Source organism: Vulpes vulpes, chromosome 12 (genome assembly GCF_048418805.1).
Source record: "Vulpes vulpes isolate BD-2025 chromosome 12, VulVul3, whole genome shotgun sequence".
Classification (NCBI taxonomy): domain Eukaryota; kingdom Metazoa; phylum Chordata; class Mammalia; order Carnivora; family Canidae; genus Vulpes; species Vulpes vulpes.
In genome coordinates, this window is record NC_132791.1 from 131,560,160 (window position 1) to 131,587,410 (window position 27,251).

Consider the following 27,251-nt stretch of genomic DNA (forward strand, 5'->3'; position numbering starts at 1 on the left):
GCTCACTCAGCCAGGCCCCTCAGGCCTGCCACTCTCCCCTCACCTGTGACCTTGGCACCCGGGAGACTTAGACATCCATGGTCACCTCCAGGGACCTCCTCCATTCCAAAGGCCGTCCCATCCTTGACCTTGTCCCCACAGTGATGGCAGGACTTCTGAAATCCCAACTTGAGTGTAGCCAGTGGAGGTCTCCTGGCCCTAACAGGTGCCCACTCCCCACTGCTTCCTCCCTCCAAGGCCGGCCTGAGAAACCCTGCCGTTGTATGCAACGTCATGCTGCTGGAGGAGGCCGCCAGGCTGACCGGCACCACTATACATTCACGACCACGGGGCGCAGGGCAGCACTCGAACTGCCAGGCCCACGGGCTGGCTTTCCCACTGTGCATCCCTGTTGGCAGCCTTCCTGCCTCTCCATTAACCACCACTACTTCTCTCAACCCTTCCTTTTTAACTGACGACTATGTTATTTTGTTTTTAAAAAACAGAAGGACCACACAGGCCCATCTCTGCGCCATTGAACCCACTAACCGGCCTGCTTCTTCGTGCGCCGCACCGCTCCTGCCACCAGATGGTTGCCCTGGCCCCGTCCACACTGACCCTCTGCGTCTGCAACCAGCCGTGTCCTCTTTCTGCACTCAGTGAGTCTAGGACTTTCCCACCAGCATGTGAACACATGCTAACACCTCTCAAAAACCCTCAGCAGTGCCCCTGCAATTCTGCCTTTCCCTCTGCTTCCACCTAAGGCCAGAGTCCTTGAAGTGGTTGTCTGCCCCTCCACCCCCCCACCCCATCTTCCACTCAAGCCAGTCCAGCTGGGCGCTCAGCCCCGTGGCTCCCAGAGGACCGCAGACAAACCCAGTGTGTCCTTATCTGGCACAAGCTCCTACATCAGCATTTGATACGCTGGCATGTCCTTGTCTTGGCCTTGGCCCCACCTCCAGCCCCTGGTTTTGGCTCTTGATGGCCTCTTCTTCTGCCTGAGCTCTGCACACAGAAGTGTCCCTCAGCTCAGTCCTGGGCCCATTCCTGGCCACCTCTGTGCTCTGTCCTGATCATCCAGTCTCGTGGCTGCAAAGACCAGCTACACGCAGACAGTGTGCAAACTCTATCCCTACCCTGGCTTCTCTCCAGAACCTCAGACCCTTAACTCTGTCCTCTGGAACCTTGATTTGGATGTGAAAGAAGCAGGTCAAACCTAACACACCAAGCTGTTCCTTCCATTCTCTTGCCCTCAGTAAGATGCATCACCATCCAACAACCACTGCAGCCAAGACCCAGCTGCTCCTTTTTCCCGGTTCCTTCCATCTCCACTCTATGCCCAACCCTTCGTGCATCCTGGCAACTCTACCTCCAAAGCAGATCCTGCGTGCCCCTGTTTCTCTCCATCTCCAGGACTATTCCAGGGTCCAGAGCCCCCCACCTCCTGCCTGGCCGGCTGAGCCATTTCCCGACTACATTGCTTCCGTCCACACTTTCCCATAGAGTAGCCAGAAACATCTTTCATAAACGTAAAATGCAGCGTGTTCCTTGTGAGCTTAGGATTCCCCAGGGGTCTCCCATCTACAACTCAGGACAAAATCCAAACACCTGAAATCCTGTCCTACAAAGACTTACATCATCTGAGCCCCAACTCATTTCCTGAGCTGGTCTCCTGCTGTCCCCCCTCACACAGGCACACCGGCTTTAGTTCACTTCCTGGGGACAAGCCCCCACCTCGGGGGCACGGTTCCTTCTGCCTCCAGTGCTCTACCCTCTAAGCTCATTGGTCATTCATCTCTTTGTTCACAGGGGGACTTCCCAGCCTGCTCCCTGACCACCCAGACTAAGTCACCACATGTCTGGGATGGGCACATTTTATGGATGGATGAATTTCTTTGATCATCTGTCTCTCCTCAACAGAACAAGCCCCTTAGAACAAGAATTTCGTCTGCCTTGTCCACCGCTGCATCTGCATCACCTAGAACAGTGCCGGGCAGTCAATGCTCAGGAAATAGAGTGGCTATTAGAACAACCTTGTGAGGTACTCAGATTAATGTCCTTACTGTAAAAGAAAATTCTACATAGCTCACGGCTTTCAGAAGTGTGGGCACCCAGGGAACACAATCCTCGCTGTCTGGTAAAATAAAGCTGATAAACTCACCAGGAGGAATAAACACATTTCTGGTATTTATTTACTAAAAGGATAGAACCCATTTCTCCTTAGGATGAAAGAATTGGCCAAAAACATAAATTTGCATCCTATGTGGAAATAATAGTCACTAATTAAAGACAATCGTCAGGATTTCTCTGAAATGAGCCCTGTTTTCCTGGCAGACCTGTAATTGATCCTTACTTGGTAAACTCTTTCTGGCAGGTGAGAAGCTCCATCAGGAAAAGTATACACGGCGGGTGGAAGCAATGAGGCCGTCCCAGGGACTCCGTGCAGTACTGAATGATCCTCAGGACTTCCAGGATGCTCTGAGCTTGAGCTTTCCTCAAGGCAAGAACCTTTACGACACTGAAGACAGAAGACAGGTCAGGGCCTCCGAGTGAACCTGCGATTGCAGCACGGAAACGCAGAGCTGCTCCTGGGAGGGCAGTCCTACACCCGTCTGCTATGTTCAGCGCTCAGCATCAACAGGGACAGCTCATATCAACAGCCCAAACTAATTCATTAGTTAAAAAGGAACTGTGATATTTTTACTGCCCCACAGAGACAAAGTTTTAATTCTTAAGGCAGGAAATTAAAACATGCAATACTTCTGGAGATGCAAGCCTGCTGACAGATATTTTGTCAGAAAATCTCAAATCCTAAATTTATCCCAGGATTAAAATAAGACACATTTGTAAATGGCATCCTCCAAAACAAATGTTTCTTTTTTTATCCTAGTAGTACCTTACTGAGATACAATTTATGTACAGTATAAGGTACAAACCTTCAGTGAAAAAATACTTCTTTACAAGAAAGAATCACCCAACTTCATCTTGAAGGTTCTAAAACAAATCCTGACCCCTCCCTCAGCATGAACGTGAAGCCCCTGACTAGCCCAGGGGGGGAGGGCACTGCCCAGCTCACCTCTCATGAGAGAGGGACTGGTCCTTAATGAAGTCCAGGACATCCTTCAGCACGGGGTATTTCTCCTTCACGGTGGGCACAGGCCTGGCCTCCTCCACTGACCGGAAGGAGAGCAGTCGAAGTCGCCCTCGGGTGAAGGGAGGCCGCCGGGCAGGAGCGGAAGGTGAAGAGGGCTCTTCGGCAGTGGCAAAGGACACCTCAGTGGCAGGGGGGCCACCGCTGGGCAGCAGCTTCAGCGGCACATCTGAGCTAGGACCCCCACTGCTTGCGGCAAGGGTACCCGTGTCCACGGGAGACTCCGAGGCCTGGAAATGCTCCTCCACCACAGAGCTCGTCCTTGGGCACCTGTCGCAGGGCTGCAGGTGATCTGTTTCTACTGCAGCCACCAGCTTGTCACAGCTTTCTTTTGAACTTACTCCCATGGGCAAAAATCGTAGTAACAGAAGACTCTTCTGAATACACTCTTTTGCTAAATGCAGAAAGCAAAGAAAGCACGGAAAAAAGTCAAAATTCAACTTACTGTTTTTTTTTTTTTTAAAGACCTTATTTATTTATCCATGAGAGACACAGAGAGAAGCAGAGACACAGGCAGAGGGAGAAGCAGGCTCCCTGCGGGGAGCCTGATGTGGGACTTGATCCCAGGACCTGGGGATCATGCCCTGAGCTGAAGGCAGATGCTCAACCACCGAGCTGCCCAGATGTCCCAAAACTCTACAATTTAGGACAAGAAATACTTCCATTAAAAAAGTGGCATATGCATCTTCTGAGGAAAACAAACTTCTATGTCATACACAAATCAAAACTTTCCCAGCACTGTTTTCTTCCCTTTTTTAAAAAATGATTTTATTTATTTATTTGAGAGAGAAGGAAGGAGAGAGTATACGTGAGTGAGGGGAGGAGTGGGGGGTGGAGGGTGGTATGAGAATCTCCAGACTTCCTGCTGAGCAGCGAGCCCAACACAGGGTTTGGTCCCATGACCCTGGGATCACGACCTGAGCTAAAATCAAGAGTTGGCTGCTCAACTGACTGAGCTACCCAGGTGCCTCTATTGTGGACATTTTCTAACATACAGAGAGAAAAGACTATAAGGACCCATCATGTACACCTGACCCTGTCTCCTTTCACCAGCCACCCTCTCCCTGTTTATTGCCATGCAGATTGCAGGCATCATACTTTCATCTAAAAACTTTAGCATTTTTCTAAAATAGTAATAGTTTCTAACAGAACTATGATATCACTAAGACATTAACAGTAATTCCTTAATCTCACTGAATATTCAGTGAGAGCACACTTTAAAAACGTAACAAGAGGGCTTCCTGGGTGGTTCAGTTGGTGAAGCGTCTGCCTTTGGCTCAGGTCATCATCCCAGGGTCCTGGGATCAAGTCCCTCACTGGGCTGCCTGCTGAGCAGGGAGCCTGCTTCTCCCTCTCCTTCTGCCTGCCACTCCCCCTGCTTATGCTTGAGCACTTTCTCTCTCTGTCAAATAAAATCTTTTTATTTTTTTATTTTAGTTTTTTTAAAGATTTTATTTATTTATTCATGAGAGACACAGAGAGAAAGAGAGGCAGAGACACAGGCAGAGGGAGAAGCAGGCTCCATGCAGGGAGCCTGACGTGGGACTCGATCCCGGGTCTCTAGGATCATGCCCCGGGCCGAAGGCAGCGCTAAACTGCTAAGCCACTGGGGCTGCCCTTTAAAAACAATTTTTAAAATATAAAAAACAAAAACACAACAAAATGTAGGTCAAAAGCACTTGATGCCTCTCACTTCTGAGACAAGTGCTCTGTTTGGATCATGTTACAAAACAGTGACTCTCTGGCATTTTCTATTTGTGACCCATCCATAGAAACCACATCTAGCTCCTGCAGTACTTTCCATAGGTCAACACACCTTCAACTAAAATCACCCCCAAGACAGGCCTCCGGTTTCCCAGGACATGTAACAGAAGGCTCAGCACACTCACCCAGGCTCTCAGGGTTCGCCTCAGCAGCTTCTGGGCCATGCTTTTCTTCTGCCTCATTCCCCAGGTTCATCAATGACTTCTGCTTCATCTCCAGCTGGGGGGCAAAGTTGGAGCCACACGATTACACTGTGGAGGGCGGACTGCATGAGCAGCCACACAAGGACTTCAAAGCACACAGCACGGACATCACAGAAAACTGTACAATTACTATCCCGCTGCTGAGGACATAGGGTGGAGCTGTGTGGTTTTTCCTAGAAGGAATCCAGGCTTTGAAGCAGTCTTCTTTTCAACTATGCACTGTCGGAGGCGGGGGGTGGGGGTGGGGTACCCCAGATCCTATTACTTAAAAAATCCTGGGGCATCTGGGAGGCTTAGTCAGTTATGCGATCAACTCTTGATTTCAACTCCAGTCATGGTCTCAGAGTCGTGAGATTAAGTACCCCATCAGGCTCCGGGCTCAGCAGGGAGTTTGCTTCCTCACCCTGCTCACACTCTCCCACTCTCTCAAATAAATAAATAAACAAAATCTTAAAAAAAAAAAAAAAAGAACACTGGGGCTGGAGGGGCCCTTATCTAAAGCGGACCTGGTACAGACAGAGCAGAGGAGCTCTAGAGCAGTGCAGGGGCTGACTGGGGTTCCCCACCCAGGTTGGTACACACTGGACCACAATCTGATCTCCATTCTACCCTGTGTGAGGGGACCTGTGTAAGTGAGGCTGGGCCTGCCGGGCAGTGAGCAGCGCTCCTGGTAGCAGCACAGGTGATGGTCATGCTGTGCGCCACAGTGCTCATAGCCCAAGCACAAGCCATGTGTGACGTCTGGGAGGCCAAGGTCTGAGAGAGAAGGCTGGCGTCGCATTTAGCCATCGGCAGTCTGTCCTACCCTAAAGCAGAGGCACGATGTATGCTGTGCCTCATCAACTGCCAAATTCTTCTGCTTCAAGCATCTGTGGTAGGCGGTTTTATCAGAATCTCTTTTTCTTAAACTGCTACTACTACCTTAGGGTCTCATCAACACTGCCCTGACCCTCCTTTTACCATTCTGACGACACCTTTTAGTTTCTCTCAGAAGACTCTGTCCATCTCGGTCTCCACCTACCTATCCTGTACGTACTGAGCACCAACTACGTTCTCATCATTGTGGTCCCTGGTCAAGCCTCTCTGGTTCCTGGGTAAACTCATACATTAAGAAACCCCATTGCCAGTGATCTGAAGCTACCTGTACCTCTGTTTTGACATTTCTGTGAAGCACCAGCCAGTTAGATTCTTCCAGGTTCACTGACTTCTCCAGCCTGGGTCTCAGATCACCTGTGTGGCCCCAGAACAAATTCACCCCACCCTACTCCCAGATCAAAGGCCATTTCCCCAGTCTGGTCAACGCTTCCACCAAATGGGACAAGTCACCAAGCCGGGAATGTGGGAAGGGTCTTGGGACACACCACCATGCATGACTCACTCCAGCCACAGAATCTGACCATCCTACACCCAGGAGCAGCCGCTGTGCTCATCTAAGAACTGCAGCTGGTCCCCTGCTCTCAAGTTCATTGCCCATCCTCTCCATTACTTCATGACTCCTCCCCATTCCTACATAGCACTCAAGATGATTGTGAATATCGGGACCATAATGAAAGTACATAGGGATTCTTCTCCACGCTCAAGAAAAAAAAAATGATTCTCCTTAGTTTGATGTTCATCATTTCCATGACTTTGTATACTTTTACTACCTACTTATATACCTAACATGACACAGATTTGGGCTGTGTGTAAACTTTACACAAGATAAAACGTATTCATGGGTTCCTCTAGGACTGGCTTCTGCTCATCATGTGTGAGCTGACACACACACTTCACCTCCTTCACTCTCACTACAGGACAGCATCGTACAAACCACCTCACATGGTAGCGCCGTATTGCACAGTAACACAACTTACTGTTTCTCTGCTCATCCTACTCATGGACATGTTGTTCCTCCATGGCATGGCTGCCATAAGCAACGCTACAGAACTACATTTCTACAATGTAGGAAGGCCTCTCCTTGGAGAGCAGCCTCACACCCGCCTAAAGCCATCAGCGCCTGCCCAGTACCTACAGCAAAATTTTCCCTCCTGGTTGAAGAGGTCCCACAGAGTGGCCTTGGGGTTGCTAACGGGTGTTAGGGGGCTCCAGGCATGCGCCCTGTTTTCTCTGAACATTCTCAGCACTCATACCACGATTTCAAGCATCCTAAGTTATTTTAGAGCTTTTCATGTCACTGAACTTTAGTTAAAAAAAATTCCTAAAGTTATATTCTTGAGAAGAGAGCTACTTACCTTAACTGCATGAAACTATGGTGGGACAACTCAAAATACATGAAAATCGCAAAGCACATCTTACCATCCATACTCGGATCCCATCTGCCAAGCAATACACCTGTGCAAAGTCCTCGCTCAGGGCTGTGTTGCCTCCACTGTTTACTGGGGAAAGGAGAGACGATGAGATCATACTCAGTTAATTCGGTTCAGTAGTGCAACCTACACACAAAGTAGCTTCTAAATCTCCCAACACAGAGAAATAGTCTTTCCCCTGAGGCTCATACACCACGGGTGGTACGAGGCTTGGGGGGGCGGGGGGGGGGGGATCAATTAAGTCACAAGTACCTGGCACAGGTTCTTTGTGTCACTGCAAACTAACTCTTTTCAAGTGAACATCTGAAATGGACATACTATTAAATGGAGTAAAATATTTAAAGTAAAAATATGAAAGTGAAAAATATTAAAAGTAAAACAAAGATTATGTGCAGGTAAAAAATAATTACTGACATGAAGAAAGTTCATAGTATAAAGTAAAAAAGACTGTTTTTGAAACCATATAAACACAAAGTTACCTATTTAAAAAGAACATACATATTAAAAACATGATGTGTGTGTGTAAATATATGTATATGTATATATACACACATCTACGATGCATATACAGCTATATATACCACACAAATATGCCCAGGTAAAAAGGCCAGGTAGATACACAGAAAAATGTTAACAGATGCACCTTTCAAGTGGTCAGATTATAACTGATAATTATATTAAGCTTTCCTGTACTTTGTAAGTTTCTACATGAATGGGTAATTTTTTCATGATTAGAAAAATAACAAAGTTGTCTGTTTAATAGAAAGACCTCTGAGGCTTACTTGACTGAGACCACTCAGAAAGACCTCTGAGGCTTACTTACTGAGACCACTCCTTACTTGGCTTGTAAAAACCAGAGGATAATACACCAGAAAAGCGTGAGGCTCTCTGCAGACCCAATGCACAGTGCGAGGGCTGCTTTCTGTGCAGGTGTGAGGTGCGGGGCTGCACCCCAGGCACTCAAACACAGCACTGAGAAGCTCAAGCAGCTCCGCCCGGCAGGACTCACAAACAGCCCTGGAGCACGCAGACCAGCTGTGCTTCCAAAGCCCCAGTGGCAGGTTATTCTGGAAACAACCTGTATTCAGCCAAGTGTTTCTAGTTTCCACATCAGACTGTGTGTCTCGCCCCTGAAATTAGGGATGTGATACAGGAACATAATCTGAAAAGAAGCTGGGAGCTCACCACCAGCCAGAAACTTTGTTTCTCAGCTTTAACTCACAAGGCTTTCATCTATCTCCTGAGAGTTCCCACAGGTAAACAACAACAAAGACTGCACAGGTCTCTTGCTATAATTTGATCATGAAAACATATACTGGATTTCTTTAAAAACCTGGCACGTCAAAAAACAAAACAAAACAAAAAACCTGGCAGATCCTCCACTCCCTGGCAGAGACACACTTTTCCATAGAACACTTGTTTTCATAAACCACTCATGCCTCAATATAGGTTTTATCTGAGCAGCTTCTTCAAGGAAATAGTAAAGCTTGGGAAGCAGGATTAATGGAGATGTTTTAGAAATCAGGAAATAAACTCTGCAATGTGAGACCTAAAGACCTCAGTGGCACAGGGCAGCAATGGTCGTCACTGTAATAATTACCATCTGCTCCTCACATCTGCATCATGGAAAAAACACTCACCCCGCCAAAGTGCTTGGGAAAAGCCCTATCTCATCCCTAAGTAGGGTCTATAATGTTTCCCCGTGAGAGATGATGAGGAGAGAGAGGCCGTCCCTCCTGTGGTTCCTGCAGCCTGCTGGCGACACACACACACACACACACGCACGCACGCACACTCGCGCGTGCGCGCATGTGCATAGCAGAGGCATCTCTCTGGGGGGATGGGAGGAACAGAAATGGTGGGGAGCAGGCTACCAACCAGGAAGCCTATAAAAGCTATAAGGCTTTAAACTAAAGCTAAGAGTGAAGACGCTTCCTTCCTTGGCTACCAGCATACTGAATCACCTAAACAACTCAGGGTTTAACCGGCATCTGTGAGAAGGGTAGAGCTTCCAACTCCCAAGTTTACAGACATAGGTACGAAGGTGCAGAGAGCTCGTTTGATCAACCTGAAGCTGCACAACTTCTAGTTTTTGCCTGAGACTATAACCCAAGTTACAGTCTCCTTCTGTTAAACTTCTGGGCAGTTTTCCACAAGAATTTTGGAGAAAGAAGCGACCTGGTTAGGAAACTCAAGGCTACTTGCCATAGAGGACGATCCACTAACTATAAACTAGTCACGAATCTTCTGACTGGCAGAGTAGGACTTAACCAGATGAGGTCTACAGTTGTAGAAATGTTTGTTTTAAAATGTTCACAAAAGATAGGCTTTCTTAAAACTTAGCAACTGGCCTTCAGATCAGAAATATTCCCTGTAGTATAAGTTACCATATTTTTGCAGCTTCTCATATAAGCCTGGAGTACGACACACCAGAGCAGCAAAGGTGGCGTTCACAGCTTGATCAATAGTGGAACCAGCAACTATATCTGTCTTTGGGGCCTGTTTTCTACATGCCTGTATGAATCCTTTGAAAAGTTCTGAAAATGGCCCACAGAAGTTCTGGGCAGGGTCTGACTGTGCAAACTCAAGAAGAAAGTGGTGGCAGGGATCATCGGGGATGTTCTTGACCTGGAAAAAAACAACACATACGTTTAACACAGTCATTCTAACAACAAAGCTCATGGGACACCGACTAAGCCTAAGCAGAAGGACAGTAACCAGGCAGATACGTGGGTTTAAAGACAAGGCAAACCTAAATAAAACACCTAAGAACATGAACAATAGTGCGACTGCGGAACAGAAGGTACCCGAGGGCCAAGTGCCAGGAGGCATCGGCCCGTGCTGGGACCTGGTGGGAGAGAGCTCCTGACAGGCTCTGGTGGTAAAGAGAAGCCTCCTGGAGGGTGTGGGCTTTGGGCTGGACCCTGAACACTGAGCAGCTCTGCCCACTGAGGAACAAAATCGTGAGCAGAAATTAGGATTCAGTGGAGATGCTGACCTGGCCTGAGGTGTAGCTGGGGAGTGGTGGGAACTAGAGGCAGAGAGGTAAGGCAAAAGGACACTGGACAGAGCTCAGCCACCACCCTGAGGAGCCCAGACTTCACCCTGTGGGCAACGGGAGCCATGAATGGTGCTTGGTGGCAAGTTAACAAGGTATTCGGTAGTTAAAAACCCCTAGTAGGTCCCAAGGTAACCTTGCACACTGCAAGTGCAGGAAGAGGGCCTGGAGGAAGATGCAGTCAGGGGAGACAGGAGGAGCTGGATGCACCCCGGGAAAGTCCATGGAGTGGCGGCCAACTGGGCAGGAGAAATGAGAACAAGATGGGGAGCCATGGTTCAGCACCAAGGAACACAGGATGCACAGTGACAGCAGCGAGTGGCCAGGGAAGGGACACGTCCTGGCTTGCCACTCCTGACACAGACTACCTAATGGGAGGACAGAGACACAGGAGTGGAGCCCAAGAAGCACCGGGGCTCCAGACAGAGGCGCAGGGAGGTTCTACACAGGTGTAACAGCACAAGAGAGGGGACAGGATAAAGTGTCGGCAGCTGTGGGACAGGGGAGAGAGCCCGAGGAAAGCCTACTTTCCAGGGAGGAAGGGGATGAGGCCCAGCAAGGAGGCCAGGGTACAGCTGGAGAAGACAGCGGGCCACACGGAGCCAGAGCAAGGCAGGGTGTGAGGGAGCCAAACATAACAGAGCCCATGGAAGAGCCCCTGATTCTTGGCTGCCCCGAGTGACGTGGCCAAGGGAAGGAGCCAGATCAGAGTGCAGGGCAGAGACGGAGACAGGGGGGACGGAACAGAGACCATGGGCCGACCTGTCCAGCCCAGGCAGGGTGCTGCTGTTCCATGGGGAACAGAAGGTGCAGCATGAACCGTTAACTCAGCAGGTGCTGGGAACACACTCACTGGACCCATCCAGCAACCTAGCCAGATTTCCTGAGCACTTACTGCTCGCTGGGTCTGAACACCACTGCCAATCGGCACCTGTCACATGTGATGCGGATACCACATGAACAAGGGATGCCATGTGCCATCAGAGCGCCAACAGCTGAGGGGGGTGAAGATGACGCAAACACAAGGGTTCATCACTGGGAGCAGGAGCCATCAGCAAACAGACTGCGCTCCAAGGAGAAAGACATAAATACCTCCTTACTATCCTGGTGCAGGTGCGTGGGCCAGCTCACTGCTAATCCCAACTCTGGACTCAACTGATGCCTGAAAACAGGTTTCCACAGCGGAGAGTTCAGGACCAACGCCATTTTTGCTGGAGCCACTGCCATGTCACCTCCAAACTCTGGAAAGAGAAGGTGGCTGGTGAGAGCCCCATGCTTTCCCTGGGACACTAAGGTTGGTGGGCCAACCAAAAGAAGGTCTCGACTATGTGGGCATCCTGCGGACGTGCAGGGTATCCACCCCCACCTGCCAGCACAGAGCTAGCTGTGCTGCTTCATGGACATGCACCCCAAACGCACCCCCACCAAGAGGGTGCCCGGAAGCACGGCCCTACTGTGGGACAGCCTGTCATAGGCACCCCTGCAATCCCGGTCAGGTAGATGAAGGGATGTGAGGGCCACCACCAGGGAGTAACTGCAGGCTGGGCACACATGCTCAATGATGGAGAAGTTTTTGCAATTCATAAACTTACATTTGTTTAAAAAAAAAAAAAGAAGAAGAAGAAGAAGAATTAAACACCCACCAACACGTGTTTATGACTAGATAGCAAAGACTAGATGGGAATATATGAAACTGTTAAGTGTTAGCACCAGGAATGGCTCTTCTCCTTGATCTTTCTCCATCATGCAATTTCTATATTTTCCTTTTACAGACAAAAAATCTCCAGAAATGAAATAAGACATACTAGAAAGTTTCATTCTATAGTTCTTGCTTCTTGGATGCACTTAATAACTAAGTTGAAAAAAATCACTTTAAGACAAAAATCCAAAAAAAACCCAAAAAAGACAAAATCCACGCTTCCATATTTAACATAAGTATTCATGTGATTAAAGGATATACAGTTTATTCTATTTCTGCCTTCTAAATGTCACTAACAAAAAGAAATGACCGTGCTGCTAAAAACCAGTCCCTGCCCAGGCTGTGCTCCAGACAGGGGAGCCTAAGCACCCTCAGGGGTACGTGCCCAAGTGCGCGTCAAGACGCTTCAGGGCAACAGCGCTGAGCAGACGCCGTGCAGGGTCTGGTGCACAGGGCCTGCAAGGGCGCCCTGTACACGCCTCCACCCTGCCCTTGTGTGGAGCCAACGCGCCTGAGACTCACGGTGCGCAGACTTGAGCGCCATGCACTGGGCAGCGAGGCGTCCCATCAGCCGGCAAACGAGCAGCTGTAAATCCAGGGCCCAGGACACGGCCACATCGGGCAGGCCATAGGCGGTGACGGTGAATTTGTAACCCCACTCATTGTTACTGCTGTCAGAGTGAAAGAGGAACTGCAGCCGGGGGCCAGCCTTGAAGATCACTTTCTAGAGACAAGCACAAAAGCCATGAAGTGGAACGCACCAGAGAGGCGCACCCGCAGCAGCAAGCACATCCTTCAAGATTCAATCATTCTATGTTTATACCCGGTCTGCCTTCCAGCCGCACTGTCTCAGCTTGCCCACCCTGCTGAGAGAAGGAGGGATGGACGAAGAAGCAGCTGAAACAGTCCACGATGGCACCGCGTGAAGCAGCAGTTGTGGCAGTTCTGTCACCTGTGGACACCCACCTGTCCACTCCCTGCTCATCCAGGAACAGGGCTTGTGTCCCCCTGCTGCTCCCCGCCAAGATCACCAATGGCAGAGTGTGCCAACAGCAGGGAGTGGCACTTGGCTCCGTGCCCTGGAGACCTGGCAGGCCTCAAGTGGGCACTGCTGGCCCCCCCACATACTGGGGGCCCCCTGGGCCCAGCCCTTCCACACTAAGGGCCACTACTCCCCCATTCACACTGGACACTGCGACACAAACCAGGGATTGGTCAATGTTCCTGTAAACAACCAGACAGGAAGTCATTAGACCCCTGGGGCCATCTGGTCTCTGCAGTGACCATTCAAGTTGGCCCCACAGTGCCCGAGCAGCGGGATGACACATCAAGGGAATGGAGATAAGTAACTGTATCTACGAGACAAGTGGCCGGCAGTCCTGTACGAACCGACATCAGCTCTTCCTTTTACCAAAGTGCGACAGAAATGGTTCCCTCGTGGACCATGCCCCACCCCCGGGGACCAACGGCGAGGAGAGCCAGTGCAGAGGGGCAGGCATCACCGGTGCTGGGAGCAGCACTCACCCTGGGCCACTTCTCAGTGCCAACTTTGGTGTCATAGCGTGTTTTCCCGCCTCTAGCGTCAGTGAACTCCAAATAATCGTACCTGGGGAGGCATAATGTCTGTCACTGTCCTCCTCTCGCTTTCACCCACTGTGGCTCAGGGAGAGAACACGTGAGTCTTACCTCTTCTCAGTCTCACAGCGTTCATCAAATTCTACCTCAAAGTAGGTTGCCCCAGGGCTGATGAAGACAGACACCTCATGGCAATTGTTCTCATAGTTGTGGGCAGACTCCTTGGTCCAGGTGTGTAATACCACAGGACACTCCTGCTGCCAAGTGTCTTCATCGAGCTACACACACAAATGAGTCAAGAAGGCAAGCTCCCGTCACTCTGTGTGGGCCACAGAGAAAACCGTGCTTGCGTCAGCGCTGTGGACGGGCAGCCCAGACATGGGACGCAGATGGTTACACGGGCTAGCAGCCTCCCCACTGCTCCGTCTGCACACACAGCTCAACGCACACTGAACCCTTGGCAGGGGACACTGGGCTCCGCAGCACACGACAGGATCCCCAGAGTGAGCTCCTGGTTCTGGCCATGACTGAGCTATTCTTTAAATCACCACAGTCATGAATTTCCAAATTTCAGTGGAAAAAACACTGAATTTTGGACCCTGGCAAATCTGAGCCCATCATCTCCCCTGTCCACTTTGAGTCCTTGCTCTTATACCTTTACAACAGGCTTTACAGCTTATGCCCTTTCTATTCCCACACAGTTGTCTGAGACTCAAAGATAGCAAAGAATCTCTGTACCCTGGATCCTTTTAGTTTGTCTTTCGCCATATATTCTCTTTTCTGGACTTCAATCTGGTCATTCGCTACATGGTTTCACACACATTCATGCACCGTAAGAGGAGACAGACCTCCACATGGCTTCCGTCCTAACGCTGACCACGCCGGTCAGCTCGGGCTGTCGCTGCCCTGTGCCAGCAAACCCCTGCTAGAACTCGGGGGCTCCCCAGCCAACCTCTCTGGGTCTGCACTGCGCTGTACAGGTCACTCAGACACCCCGGGTTACCTTGTCTGGCGCTCCTGTGGGGTCCGCGCAGAGCTGCTTTAACAGTTCTGTCAGTGTACTAAACTCTCTCAGGAGTACACAGTGTGAAATGTCTAAAGTGCAAAAGTCCAGCAGGAAGATCACCTGGGGGGAGATTGACAAGGCACTCAGCACCTGCCTCGGGCTCTGCCTGGGGCCAGAGGTCACCACCTCTCCTCCCACACAAAGGCTGTCGCCACATCTTACCAGTTGACGAGCTGCCATCGAAAACACTGAATTACACAGTTTCTCTACAATGGTTTGTCCACTATACTGTGACAAAAGGGATTCCAGGATCACTCTCGTGCTTGCCACAAACTGTCCCACATCTATCAAGACATAAAGACAGTAATTAACATGATAGGTGGTGAAAAACACCACCAGCTTGGTCATCCTTGAGGACAAAACTGGAGAGGGTCCCAGACCAAGGACCATGTAAGAAAGACCTTGGGACCACAAAGGGTCACAGATCGGTTTTCCTCTGGGAGGAAAGGAGTGCAAATCTCTTGGTCTTTGCTACTTTGGGATGAGGCAGAGAGCGCAGCCCTTGTGTAGGTGAAGCTGTCGGCTGAGCGACCCGGTGGCCAGGCTGGGAGCTCCCTGTGCTCACAGGGGCCCGTGTTCAGCGGGCAGCCCACAGGCCGAGCCACAGGAGCCAGGGCTCGGCGCCGTCAGCCGGTGTCACACTACTGAGACTAAATGTGATGGGATTTCCCACCTGTGCAGCTCTCAGAACCTGAGAAAGGTCACAGAACTTTCTGTGGGTTTACCGGACACGAGTATGAGGATTTTCAGGCTCTGAAAAGACCAAAGCAGTGCTCACCTATACCTTAGATTTTATTTTTTTATTTTTTTAAAGATTTTATTTATTTATTCACAAAAGATACAGAGGGAGAGATAGAAAAGCAGAGACACAGGCAGAGAAGATAAGCAGGCTCCATGCAGGGAGCCCGACGTGGGACTCGATCCCGGGTCTCCAGGATTACACCCTGGGCTGAAGGCAGCATTAAACCACTAAGCCACCTGGGCTGCCCTACCTTAGATTTTAAAAGAAAAGACTTTCTTTTATGGATAAGTCGATTAGAGCTGGGATGACAGGCTCTAGTGAAGAGTGTGGCATTCCCCTCCACGTGCTGCATCCCCTCGGGCTGTGAAGTGACCCGACCTCATGATGAAACTCCTAGGCTGATCACAGTCAGCAGAACACTCTGGGCAAAAACACATGTACAGCTTCCCATTTTAGGAAGAAAAAACATCCCAGAGACATAGAAGACCAAACCCCATGTGCACCGCATGCACAAGGCATTAAAGGAGAGAGCCACACCCAGACACCTCTCTGTGCTGGCGGGTTCATGACGCCAGATGCTGACACTCACATTGGTCAATGAGGTGGGCGGCGAGACCCCGGGCTCCCGCGTCGGTGCTCTTCAGCTGCAGGTAGCACCAGGAGAGCAGGCTGCCCTGGACGGCCCAGAACAGGGAGAAGAGCACGGAGCCAGGCCGTCCCTGGGCCCTGGTGAGCAGCAGGAGCTCACACTACGAGGAAGGAGACAGAGAGAGAGCATTTACAGCAAGGCCTTCACAGGATGCAGGCACGGGCTCCTGACCCACAGCCATCCAAGGGAGTGGGGATGGGAAGAAGGGATGGAGAGAGTGGGGGTGCAGGAGCCCTGTCACCCGCCATGCCCTGGAGGCCTCACAGATGGTCTGAGCTGCCTGCATCCTCCTCTTCCACCCCTTGGGGGCTCGTCCCACAGTTACCTCCTCCCTCTTCCACCTGCAAGCCCCCTTTCTCTCTGGCTCCAGCCGCACCCACCCCACCTTTAAAGTCCTTCCACATCCTCCGTGACTCTCCCACTATCAGCTTCTCTCTCCTGAAGCTCTCTCCAGAGCCACCTGACCTCGGTGGGAAATTCTTACACAAAAGAACCACGGAATACGATCCTACCACAATTTCCGCTTAACCGCCCCCACCTGGAAACAATCTAATTACCCCTCCAAAGTAAACCAGGTTCGCCATGGCAGGTGTAGGGAGCCCTGAGTGCCAGCGACAGGTCAGCATAGACAAGCCTCAAAAAGCACCGTGGAGTGCAAACAGCACGTCCCCAAAGACTGTGTACCCTGTGACCCCGTGGACGTGACACCAGGCAAAATCAGCCTGCAATGCAGGAAACGCTCGAGAGAACAGGTTCAGATAAATTGGAGGGGTGGCTGCCGCCGGGAGGATGGAGAGTGAGCTGCAGGCAGGCATGTAGCTACCCAGGTGGTTCCCTGCACTGCATGTAGGTCCTACTCTCCTGTACATGAGCTCCATCCCACCAAGACACCTGCGGCTGCTGTGCATTAGCCCTTCCCTCCTGGCCACCCCCCTGCTGCCGCTCGCTGACCCGGTTCCCCAAGGCCACGGCTCCCACCCAGAGCACACAACCTCAGTACCCGACCATGAGATCAGTGGCTCTCCCATCACTGTGCTTCCCGAAACTCCTTTGTCCTGAGACTTGCGGCTCCCAGGAAGACTTGCTGCCCTCCTGCCTTTCCAGTGAGATGGTCCTCGGATGCCCACAGGTGAGGAGGGGCCCCAGGCTGTGGCTTCGAATCTCAGCCGCTGGTCAGTAGCTGCCAGACGCATAGCACTGAGTCCACTCTTGAGCATCCAGAGCTCCCGCCACCTGGAGGCCCCCAGAGTCTCCAAGTCAGCCTATCTCAAGTCGGCCCACAGTCATCCTCCTCTGCAAACACCCGGCTCTCCCGTCTTATCACTGGCCTTATGCACACGTGCAAGTATGGGAGGTGGCCTAAATACAGATGGGGCACAGCTAATGGGACACAGAGTTTCAAAGAAGATAGAGATGGGACAGTATGGAGACAAGACCGGGATGCAAAGTCACTAGAGCCCTGAGTGACAGCAGCCATAGAGCACTCCGCACAGGTGAGGCTGACGCAGCACGGCACCCTAAAGGACGCGGGTGTCATGGTGGGACAGAGACCACCCTGGATTGAAAGCCATATGAAGTGGCCAGCCCGTAGGGTGACCCTGGCAAACGACATGCTGGTGCACTCAAAGATGTCTCTCCAAGAGCAAAGTAGCCAGAATGAATGAAACTGTGTCTCTGGTGGCACCTGAAAGCAGGAAAGCACTAAAACCAAGACCAAGACTCAAAGTTCAGCCACAGGAAAAGTTCTGTCATCCAAAGCCTCAAGGGTGTCGTCTGTCCCCATGTCGCACATCCCCTGGCCACGGGGGTCCTGTCCTGTCAGAGTCTCGGGCACGTGCACTAGAACACAGACCCCTAATCCCATCCCCAGAAGTTCTACACCAGGAGCCCGGGCCGGGCCCTGGAAACCCAAATTTCTGTCCAAATACACCAGCTGATTTGGATCCAGATGACACATGGACTACATCTTGAGAAACAATCCTTCATGTTAAAAAGAATAAAGTAACAATTTGGAAATCTCATTACCACAAAAGAAAAGACACCATCTCTCCAGACTTAATTTACCTGAGGATTTACTAAGCAATCTTACACTTTCCTCAGAACTCACACCACAGACACACGCCCAAACGTCGGGCTCCGTAGCCATACCACAGACCCCCTCATCTTCCACACAGAAGTCTCCACGAGCGTCCACACATCTACTGCTCACTGGTGACCACAGAACAGGCCAGCGTGCCTCACTCGCCACCAGAGTGGGAGAGGAGCCGCGGTGGGCTGCGGAGCATCAGTGCCCATCCGTCACGGCTGTGGGGACAAAGCTACATCCACACTGTGACTGATCACCAGACCACGAGGTGAAGGAGGAAGGACGGAAGCAGAGCTGCCTCCAGTTACCTCTCGAGCAGCAACGGACAGGAGGGTGCTCATGACGGCCAGAACTTCGCTGCTGTTCATGTCGGCCAGGTCACCTTTCTCAGGCAAGAGCAGAAGACCACCTGGATCCTTGTCACTGCAAGTACACACATCTGTCAGGACACCTTGTTCAGGCAGGCGTTTTCACACTTTTACCTCAAAAAAATTATTTTTTATTCCAAAAAAGAACCTAGCAGGATTTCAGTGCCAGTTCTCAGGAAGGTGAGGGGTCTGGGTCAGGAAAAGGCCACGTCCCAGCAGGGTCTATGCCACCCTCTGTCCCAATGTCCCTAATAAGCAAAGCCCGTAAACCCTCAAGTCCTAGGAGGAGATTCTGAGAAGTCAATCTGATGAACCTTGACTGCCAGCAAGACGTCATGCTGGCTAATGTGACAACCCAGGCTGAACCTCCTCTGTCTCCAAACACCCTCCACAAGAGCTCCACGGCTCTCTCTCGGCCCTCGACCCACAAGTCCAGGCACCCTTCAACAGCCCTCACATGGCCCTCCAGTCTGCTCTTGCACCAGCTATAGGCAGAGGTGCAGACAGTACCCTGGGCAATTAGTTCCCTCCTTCTTCAAGAGCCTATTCCTGCGGTACCACAGCCTACATGCCCATTGGCTGCTTTGCTAGCCAAAGCTCGTACAAATCTCCAAGTCAGCGCCTTTCCTTCCTTTGCTCGACTACCCTTCTGTGCATCTGGGTGTTCAGACCTGGGTAGAGGACTGCAACTCCTCTGGCTTCAGTTTGTGTCTTCAGACATCACTTAGAATCTGAAGTGCTCAGAGATCCTCAGCAAGCTCTATTCCAAACGGTCTCATGAGGACTGGGACTTGGATTAAACTCCTGACAAGATTATTTTAGTTCTAGTCATCGCTGTGACTGGTGGTAGCTCACTCTAGAAACCTGGCTGAGCAAACAGGAGGGACAGCTAAAGAAAACTCTGCAAAGATCTGAGCTATTACACAACCTAAAACAATGACGAACTTACCTAAAATAGGTGCAGAGTGACTGGAAAGTGAGCTGCTGGGACTGCTTGTGTTCCTGCTCGGTGACATTCTTCTAGAAAACAAGGAAGAGCACAATCAGAGGATCTGGTCCACAACACTCCAGAGAGTGGGGCAGCCTGCACTGGCCACTGTTCCCAAGTGAGAGGAAAGCTGGAGTGGGCACATGCTTCATGGCGCTAGCTAAGAGCAGCCTGGTGCTCGGTGGGAGCACCCGTCTAAACAAGGCAGCAGGTTGACTTCTGTTCACTGCCAAAGTTAACATTTCCAAGCTTTCCTGCTGGAAATCTTGATGCCAACGCTAAGATGTGTGCTTTCCGTCACTGGGTATGGTGTCGCAAGAGGAAATGGCAGGGGTGTTTCTTGTGAGTTTTCTCTTGGTTTTAAAATAGATCAAAGCTTTCCCTCCACAAGCCAGAGCAGCCTGTGAGGAAAGTTAACAGGAATCACATTCTGACAAGGCTACTGGGCTACTAGAAGGCACTTTCTGAATTCCATGAATGCACTGTACATGAACTGTTAGGTAAGGTGGTGGATTTCCAGAGACCTGAGCCCCGGGGCCCATCTGCATAGCTGTTCAGTCATCAGCATGAGACGGGAGGACCCTGACCACTGTCATTGGCAGGGAGAGGCCAGGGAACGTGACAGGGCTTCTCCACTAACAGAAGCGTCACATGACAGGCTATATGTCCATTCCTTTTCTGTGTGGAACACATGCTAGCCAAACCTATCATAGCTCAGCAGCCTGGTAAACAAGTCCGATGGAGTCCCACCCATAGTCCGGGGCACAGGCAGGGCACTGACGCTGTCCAACGTCATGGCTCCATGTGAAAGCTGATCCTCTAGGCTGATGTACAAACCCTGCAGAGCACTGAAAACCCCCCAAGATCCTTCCTCCTCTCAGGAACCACCCACAATCACTTGCCCCATCATGATTCTCCTCTAAAAGTGGAATGCATCTTGGGTAGCCCTGGTGGCCCAGCGGTTTAGTGCTGCCTTCAGCCCTGGAGACCTGGGATCGAGTCCCACGTTGGGCTCCCTGCTCAGTGAGGAGTCTGCTTCTCCCTCTGCCTGTGTTTCTGCCTCTCTCTCTCTCTCTCTCTCTGTGTGTCTCTCATGAATAAATAAATAAAATCTTAAAAAAAAAAAAAAAAGTGGAACACATCTGCGTTTTTTCCTTGTGGCAGGTGTCCCCAGCTGGGCTGTAGGCCTCGGGCACCAGAGGCCACATTTTATGCTATTGATCCCTCCTTTATTTCTTTCTACACATCCCACAGATCACTTTATTACATTTGCTAATTAGCTGTTGCATTTAGAAATGATTTTTCTTTTTTTTTTAGAAATGCTTTTCAAAAATGCTATATCTAGTTTTCTTCATCAAACTCTTACCAGTAATTCAACTGCCGGCTTGTCTACAGACAATAAAAAAAAATCTATAACTGTATCACCTATAAAGAATTATTTCTTTTATCCTTTCCAACTGGTATGTTTAAAATTTCTCTTGAGGCGCCTGGGTGGCCCAGTTGGTTGAGTCTGCTTTCAACTCAGGTTCATGATCTCAGGGTCCTGGGCAGCCCTGGTGGCTCAGCAGTTTAGTGCCGCCTTCAGCCCAGGGTGTGGTCCTAGAGAACCCGGATCAAGTCCCACGTCAGGCTCCCTGCTCAGTGGGGAGTCTGCTTCTCCCTCTCCTCCCCACTTGTGCTTTCTCCTACCATCTGTTTTTTTAAAAATTTCTTTTCTTTGTCCTACCGCACTGGCCAGACCCTCTAATACAGTAAAAATCCTGTCTGCTTCCTCATTTTGAAAGAGATGCTTCTAGTGGCCCACTCACCCAGTATATAATTTATTAAAGGTCTGGGGTTCATGTCCTCCACCGGTTGAGGGAGTCCCTTTCTTTCTGTTTTGGGTTTGCTAATGGTTTTACAGTTCTAATCACCCACAGAATTTAATCTTATTTAAATGTTTTATTTACTGACATAACTTCTTCCTCTGACTTCATTTACTAATTTTTAACCTTAAACCACCCTTGTGTTCCTAGGGTAAATTCAACTCTGTCAGGACTTTGTATTTTACTGAAGTGGTTTACTAATATTTTGTTAGTTTTTTCTAACTATGTTTACAAGTAAGACTGGTCTGTAATTCTGCTTCCTTGCTACTCTTTATGTTTCCCTGTGTTGCACTATCACTGGAATGCCGGGAACTCTGAATCTCCCTGACCTAGAAGTTTTCAGTGTGGTTTAGTGAGAGAAATTTTTAAGTTTTTATTTTTATTTTTTTTTTAATAATTTGAGAGATAAAGAGAAACAGAGAACACATGTACCCAAACACATGGAGGGGGAGGGCAGGGAGAGGCACAACCAGACTCCAGGCTGAGCACAGAGCCCAACCGCAGAGAAAATTCTCCTTGTCTTACATTATCACTAATTATCTTTCTCCATGTATCACACTCATTTTTCACACAGAAATACTGCCTTCAGAATGAAAAACCTGGATCTTTGTACAGGCTAATCCACTTGGTAACATAATGCTTATAAATACCGAAAGCATATTTTACCGCCACTACTAATGTCTGAGTGAGGAGGAGACAGTGTCTGCAAGGGCTGCACTTCATGACAGATATAATATGAAATATTTATGAAGAGGTCAGGGATGGACTCTGAAATAATACTGGGGGAAGGGCAGGGAGAGCGTGGAAGACCCAGATCACAGATGAACAAGATTAGCCCAAGTTTACAATCTAAGTTTTTTTTTTTTTTTTCATTTAGGAAACATTTATTAAGCCCTCAATGAACATTAAAGAGATGGTGCTGCCCTCACAGCACATTCACACCAGGATCCGAGACCACTGAGGGCAGGCGGGAACTGAGTGGTGCTGGCCAGGCCCTGTCTTCAGAGGTGGTGGAGGGCCTCGTGAAGAGGCAGCTCCCTCTCCCACCCCCAGTACAGAACTCTGTAAGGCTTTCCTGACTAAACAGCAAGTGCAGGAATTTGATAAGCAACACCCACACATAGGGCAGGAGGTATTGTATTTACTCTAGTTTTGTATTTTAGATTTCCCCACAATAAAAGATGAAAATGTTAAAAAGAATGCTTGTTGCAGGCGAATCACTAAAAGGGTAGAGACTGTACCCCGCTGTGGGAGCATAGGCTCTGACCTGCCGTCCCCTCCTGCAGGGCGGTACTAGGTCCTCAGGGGTCTGTGTCCCACACTGCTCCACACATAGTGAGTATTACATACACATCTGGAAAACTGAAACTGAGAAGATACTTAGAGAAAATGAAAATGACTAATACATGTCATCCCCCAGACTTGTGATGCAAATGGTTACCATCATAGTGAAGAGATGGCTCCTCCGGCTCTGTCGATCAGGAAAAAAGACGGCAGCCCCACTGAGAAGGGTGTTCCTGACTTCTTGTTTTAATGTTTCCATGGGCACAGAGTCTCCGTCCACCCTATCCACCACTGAGGAAAATGAATAATGGACTCAGCTTTAGTATTTCCCATCTACTCACTTTCAACACACACACACGTGCTTTAAGTTGCCCACAAACTCCCTACTCCCTGTCGCGCAGAGAATGGTACCTCGGCACGGCAAGGCGGTATCAGGAAACCACACTCAACTAACACAGCGACCACACGTGCCAGGTTTCCTCTCATTATTTCCCTGTCCCTTTGAGACACGAGCCGGCACAGCCCTGAAAGTGCCGTCACGTGGCCAGGTGTGTGATCCCTGCTCATCCTTACCCTCTGCCCTCCACCCAGCCCAGTGTCTTCACGACAGTCAATACTCTCAGGGTGACACACCTGTGTGTCAGAACCCAGGAGATAGAGTCATAAACGAGTGAATTCTCGGACAACTCACAACAAGATTCAAAGAAACACTCATTTCCCAAACCAGGGATCCCTCTCCTGGGTCTGTGTGATCACAGGACCCCTGTTCTCACAGCAAGAGGCCTGGAAGGCTGCCAGCACACAGTCTCATTCAAGAAGCCCAGTCCCTACCGTCGCATAAGTGTGCGTGGAGCTCCTTGGCAGCCCCCGCCCCTCCAGGGCTCTGCCGGGGAGCCTTGGACTCCTCGGGGGTGGCTGGCCCATCTCTCTGCAGCACTGACAAGCAGCTCTGCAGGAGCCGCAGAAGCAGGGTCTGGGCACAGATGCACTCTTCCCTCGGGCTACAGAAAGACAAAGGGTATCAGAGGGCAAAGAGGCAGGCTGCTTTTACCCTCCCAAGCCAGCAGCTGTCTAAGAGGGCTCTCCTCCACATGTCAGCACCGTACAAACAATGCCAACAAGAGGAAGAGAGGCAGGATGCAAAAAAGGACATCTTGGTAGGTAGAGTCTGAACACACAGACCCTGACAGCCTCTGTCCACAGTGGGGCAGAGACACGCATTTCTGACCCTATGTCCTCATCTATAAAATGAGGGTACTACCACAATCCCTGACCTGCTTTCCCCACCAGGTTGTGATGGGAATCAGGTGACAAAGTGTTTGCAGAAACACTGCCTAAAGTACATTACAGAAACGTGAGCTGCTACCTTTAATAATAACCAATTCTTTCAAATGAAGACAATATAAACTAGTGAGAAGTCTAAAAATCTTGGAAGAAAAAACTACCTATGTAGAATGTAAAACAGTATTTTCACTTTTGTTTATAGGATTATCACCTTATAACAAATTCTGACCTACTTTTGCTTTAATTTACTATAAAAATTCCAGAAGATCTGCAAATCAAGACCCGTGAAGTCCAGAAAAGATTTATATTTTAAGCCACTTTCCTTCTGCTGCACCTAAAAAATTAGAAAAACCAGAAAAAATACAATGAAAAATTGTATATTATTCAATATACAGAATATTCATTAATATTCATTAATAATATTCATATAATTGTATATTATTCAATATTCAAAATTGTATATTATTCAATATTTCAGAGAAATATTGTAATGGCTCAACTACTCCTCGATGTGAGCGGGTGAGGCAGCACCACACATGCAGAATTCCCATTAGCCAGTACTAACACTTCCCAACTCAGGAGCACCTGAGCAACTACTCCTGGTGTGAAACTTTCCACAAGACCTGTGTGTGTGTGTGCACACGCATGCACATATATGTAAGAACACATGTGTAAATGTATGCACACACACACATACCCAGGAAGGCTCCCTGACCACCATACCCAGAGTGCCAGTGAGATTACACAGCATACACTCTGACCCCTGGCTGCATGAGTCACTCTCAGCTGCTCCAGTGTACCCGCAGCTCCAAACATCTCCACCACTCGCTCATTTATGTGTTCTGCTGCCACCGGAGAACTTGAATAACAGACCAAGCACACCAAAGGTAAACTGAGTCACAGCGCCCAAACACACCCTGACGAGTGCGAGAGGTTAAGTCGTGTTCTCCACGGTGACAATGGCAAGAAGCTTCCCTGGAGCAACTGGTCACTGTGTTTTCATGAGTGACTCTACAAGTCAGCATCAGAAACAACTGGTTTTAAATCCTGACATTTTGGTACCTTTATTGAACAAACCATTCACCTGCACTTCAGAAATAATTCTCCTAGTACTTAAAGGAGATAGGAATCCCATAAACTTGCTTTGTGTCCCTAGTCTACCTCTGGCAATCACAGCTGGGGTCTCTACAGTTGCCTGTAGTCTATTGTAGGAAGCCTCCCAGGGACACCATACGCCTCCATTGGTCCTTGATTCACTGACCCCCTTGGTGGCCAGCACCTCACTCCCCTGCTCTTCCAACATCATCACAGCAGCACGACGTTCACACCGCATGCTTCAAAAGGCCAGCTTTCACCGGTGGCTGTTCATTCCCTCAATGCCACCATTAGTTTTCCCCAAGGAACAAGGTTCAATAACTGAGGAAACACTACCAGGTCATGGGCAAGCTGCTGAGTGAACTGAAGTGTCCTGAGGAGTAGCGTGGTCCCGCAGACACTCTCCTCCCCATCCTTTCTGCAGTGGGCACAGACAATGTGCTGCTCTGCTTCCACTCGCATCGGCCGGACATACCCGCTGATGCTGAGACCTTGCACTCCCAAGCGCTCTGCCGACTCCTGACGGGTGCAGAGGAACTTCACCATCAAATACTAGGGAGGAAGGACAGAGAGATTTAAGGAGGACTCAGAAGCTGGAATACGAATGGAAGAGAGATAAACGCCCTTCTGGGAAGGTCCCCCGAGGACTTTAATAATTCGGTTCCACTCTCCCTAGCACGGGGCACAAAACAGAAACCCAACATCTCAACAAAAAGAAAAAAAAGTCGTGCTGAATCGTGTCAGGCTTTGGGAAAGATCACAACAGGAAAAACAGCATTACTCCCTCTTCGCGGCACAGGGTAAGACAGGATAAATCAGAGACATATATCTGCTCTGTGGCCCAGTCATTTTGAAACAGAAACCAGGTATGTGGTAAAAACAGTCGACAAATGCCCTAAGGAAGCCCCCAACTAATATACAATACAACAAAACAATAATACAACCATAGCCCAGGACACAGACTTGTCCGCTCAAAGCAAAAGCCATTTTAAAGCCCGACTTCCGTGCAAACTCTCTGCGTCTTGCAGTAGAAGCTCCTTTGTCAAGAGCCATTCAGACTCCACTACTCGAAGGTATAAATATTTACTGAACACTTACTACATATGAGCCCTAAAGATAGTTCTTATTTCTCTTATACTGAAGCTTCTAAGATTTACACTAAGGGTTAAAAAAATGAAGTAGCTGGATAATCACTGCTCCTTTCACAACCATGGAGACAATCTCTCGTGCGCTTAGGCCAGTGTGCTTTCTGCTTCCCAGCTGCAGACACCCTACCCCATACTCTCAGCCTGGCTTTGGGTGGGGACTTCATCGACTTTCAACACTTGGGAGCACACCACCTTTCCCAGGAAGCCTCCCCTAGTGAGCTCTGGGTGCAGTAAGACTCTCCTCCTCTGGGCCGTGACAGCCCCGTACATCCCTATATGTGGCGTCTCATCCATCTGTGTCCCCGTGAGGGGCACAGTCATGGCCGATTTGGCTCTAGGGCTCTGGGGCTGGCACGGGGCTGGCACATGCTAACCACTCCATAAACACGGACAGAATAAAAGCAGGGAGTGGGCAAATGTGTGAAGGCCAAAACTCACTAATGCTTACTTTGGCAACTCTGCACTGCTGCAACTTGACATCTGCTTCATCCCATTCTTCTTCTAGCTCAAACCAGCCAATAGGGTCATCCTCGCCAAGGTCATCAGCTGAGCAACCAACCCTGTAAACACAATGGTAATCACAAAACATTTTCCTATTTCTACACTTCTCAAGGGTCTAACAAATAAAGCAGCATCTGAGTGGCACTGAATTGTATGTGTGGCCTGCAGTTAACAACCAGGGACGGGTTGTGGCACCTGGTGCCTCTAAGTGTGTGAAGTAGTTGGTGGTGATCCCCTCCCCATCCCTCAGCCTCCTTATCCATGACATGGGAACCAGCACCAGTGCCAAATATAATCTAGGAACTAAAGAGGAAGTCTGTTTCTCTAGATAGCTGGCATATTTGAAGAATGAGACATGAAACCAAGGCATCGGAGATGAGCAACTCAGGAGGAAGGAACAATGCAACAACCACTGCGTGCTTCCAGAAGTATCCAAAGGA

The 27,251-nt window shown here is 49.6% G+C and overlaps 1 protein-coding gene across 2 annotated transcripts in view; it reads right to left on the minus strand.

The window, feature by feature from the left end:
• Positions 1–27,251, minus strand: part of ZZEF1 (zinc finger ZZ-type and EF-hand domain containing 1) — a 101,274-nt gene that overhangs the window by 34,467 nt on the left and 39,556 nt on the right. Inside the window, exons 12-30 of one of the 2 annotated variants that reach the window (XM_072729964.1) lie at positions 26,759–26,870; positions 25,499–25,714; positions 24,301–24,401; positions 23,615–23,784; positions 22,941–23,074; positions 19,596–19,663; positions 18,587–18,701; positions 16,133–16,292; positions 14,964–15,085; positions 14,739–14,861; positions 13,847–14,013; positions 13,685–13,766; positions 12,683–12,884; positions 11,554–11,702; positions 9,791–10,031; positions 7,393–7,472; positions 5,020–5,113; positions 3,056–3,524; positions 2,333–2,497 (exon numbers count right to left, since the gene is read on the minus strand). In XM_072729964.1, the coding sequence (XP_072586065.1) occupies positions 2,333–2,497; positions 3,056–3,524; positions 5,020–5,113; positions 7,393–7,472; positions 9,791–10,031; positions 11,554–11,702; positions 12,683–12,884; positions 13,685–13,766; positions 13,847–14,013; positions 14,739–14,861; positions 14,964–15,085; positions 16,133–16,292; positions 18,587–18,701; positions 19,596–19,663; positions 22,941–23,074; positions 23,615–23,784; positions 24,301–24,401; positions 25,499–25,714; positions 26,759–26,870 (2,970 nt within the window). Of the gene's footprint in view, positions 1–2,332; positions 2,498–3,055; positions 3,525–5,019; positions 5,114–7,392; positions 7,473–9,790; positions 10,032–11,553; positions 11,703–12,682; positions 12,885–13,684; positions 13,767–13,846; positions 14,014–14,738; positions 14,862–14,963; positions 15,086–16,132; positions 16,293–18,586; positions 18,702–19,595; positions 19,667–22,940; positions 23,075–23,614; positions 23,785–24,300; positions 24,402–25,498; positions 25,715–26,758; positions 26,871–27,251 lie in introns of both variants that reach the window. The other variant, XM_025989087.2, reaches the window with a different exon arrangement.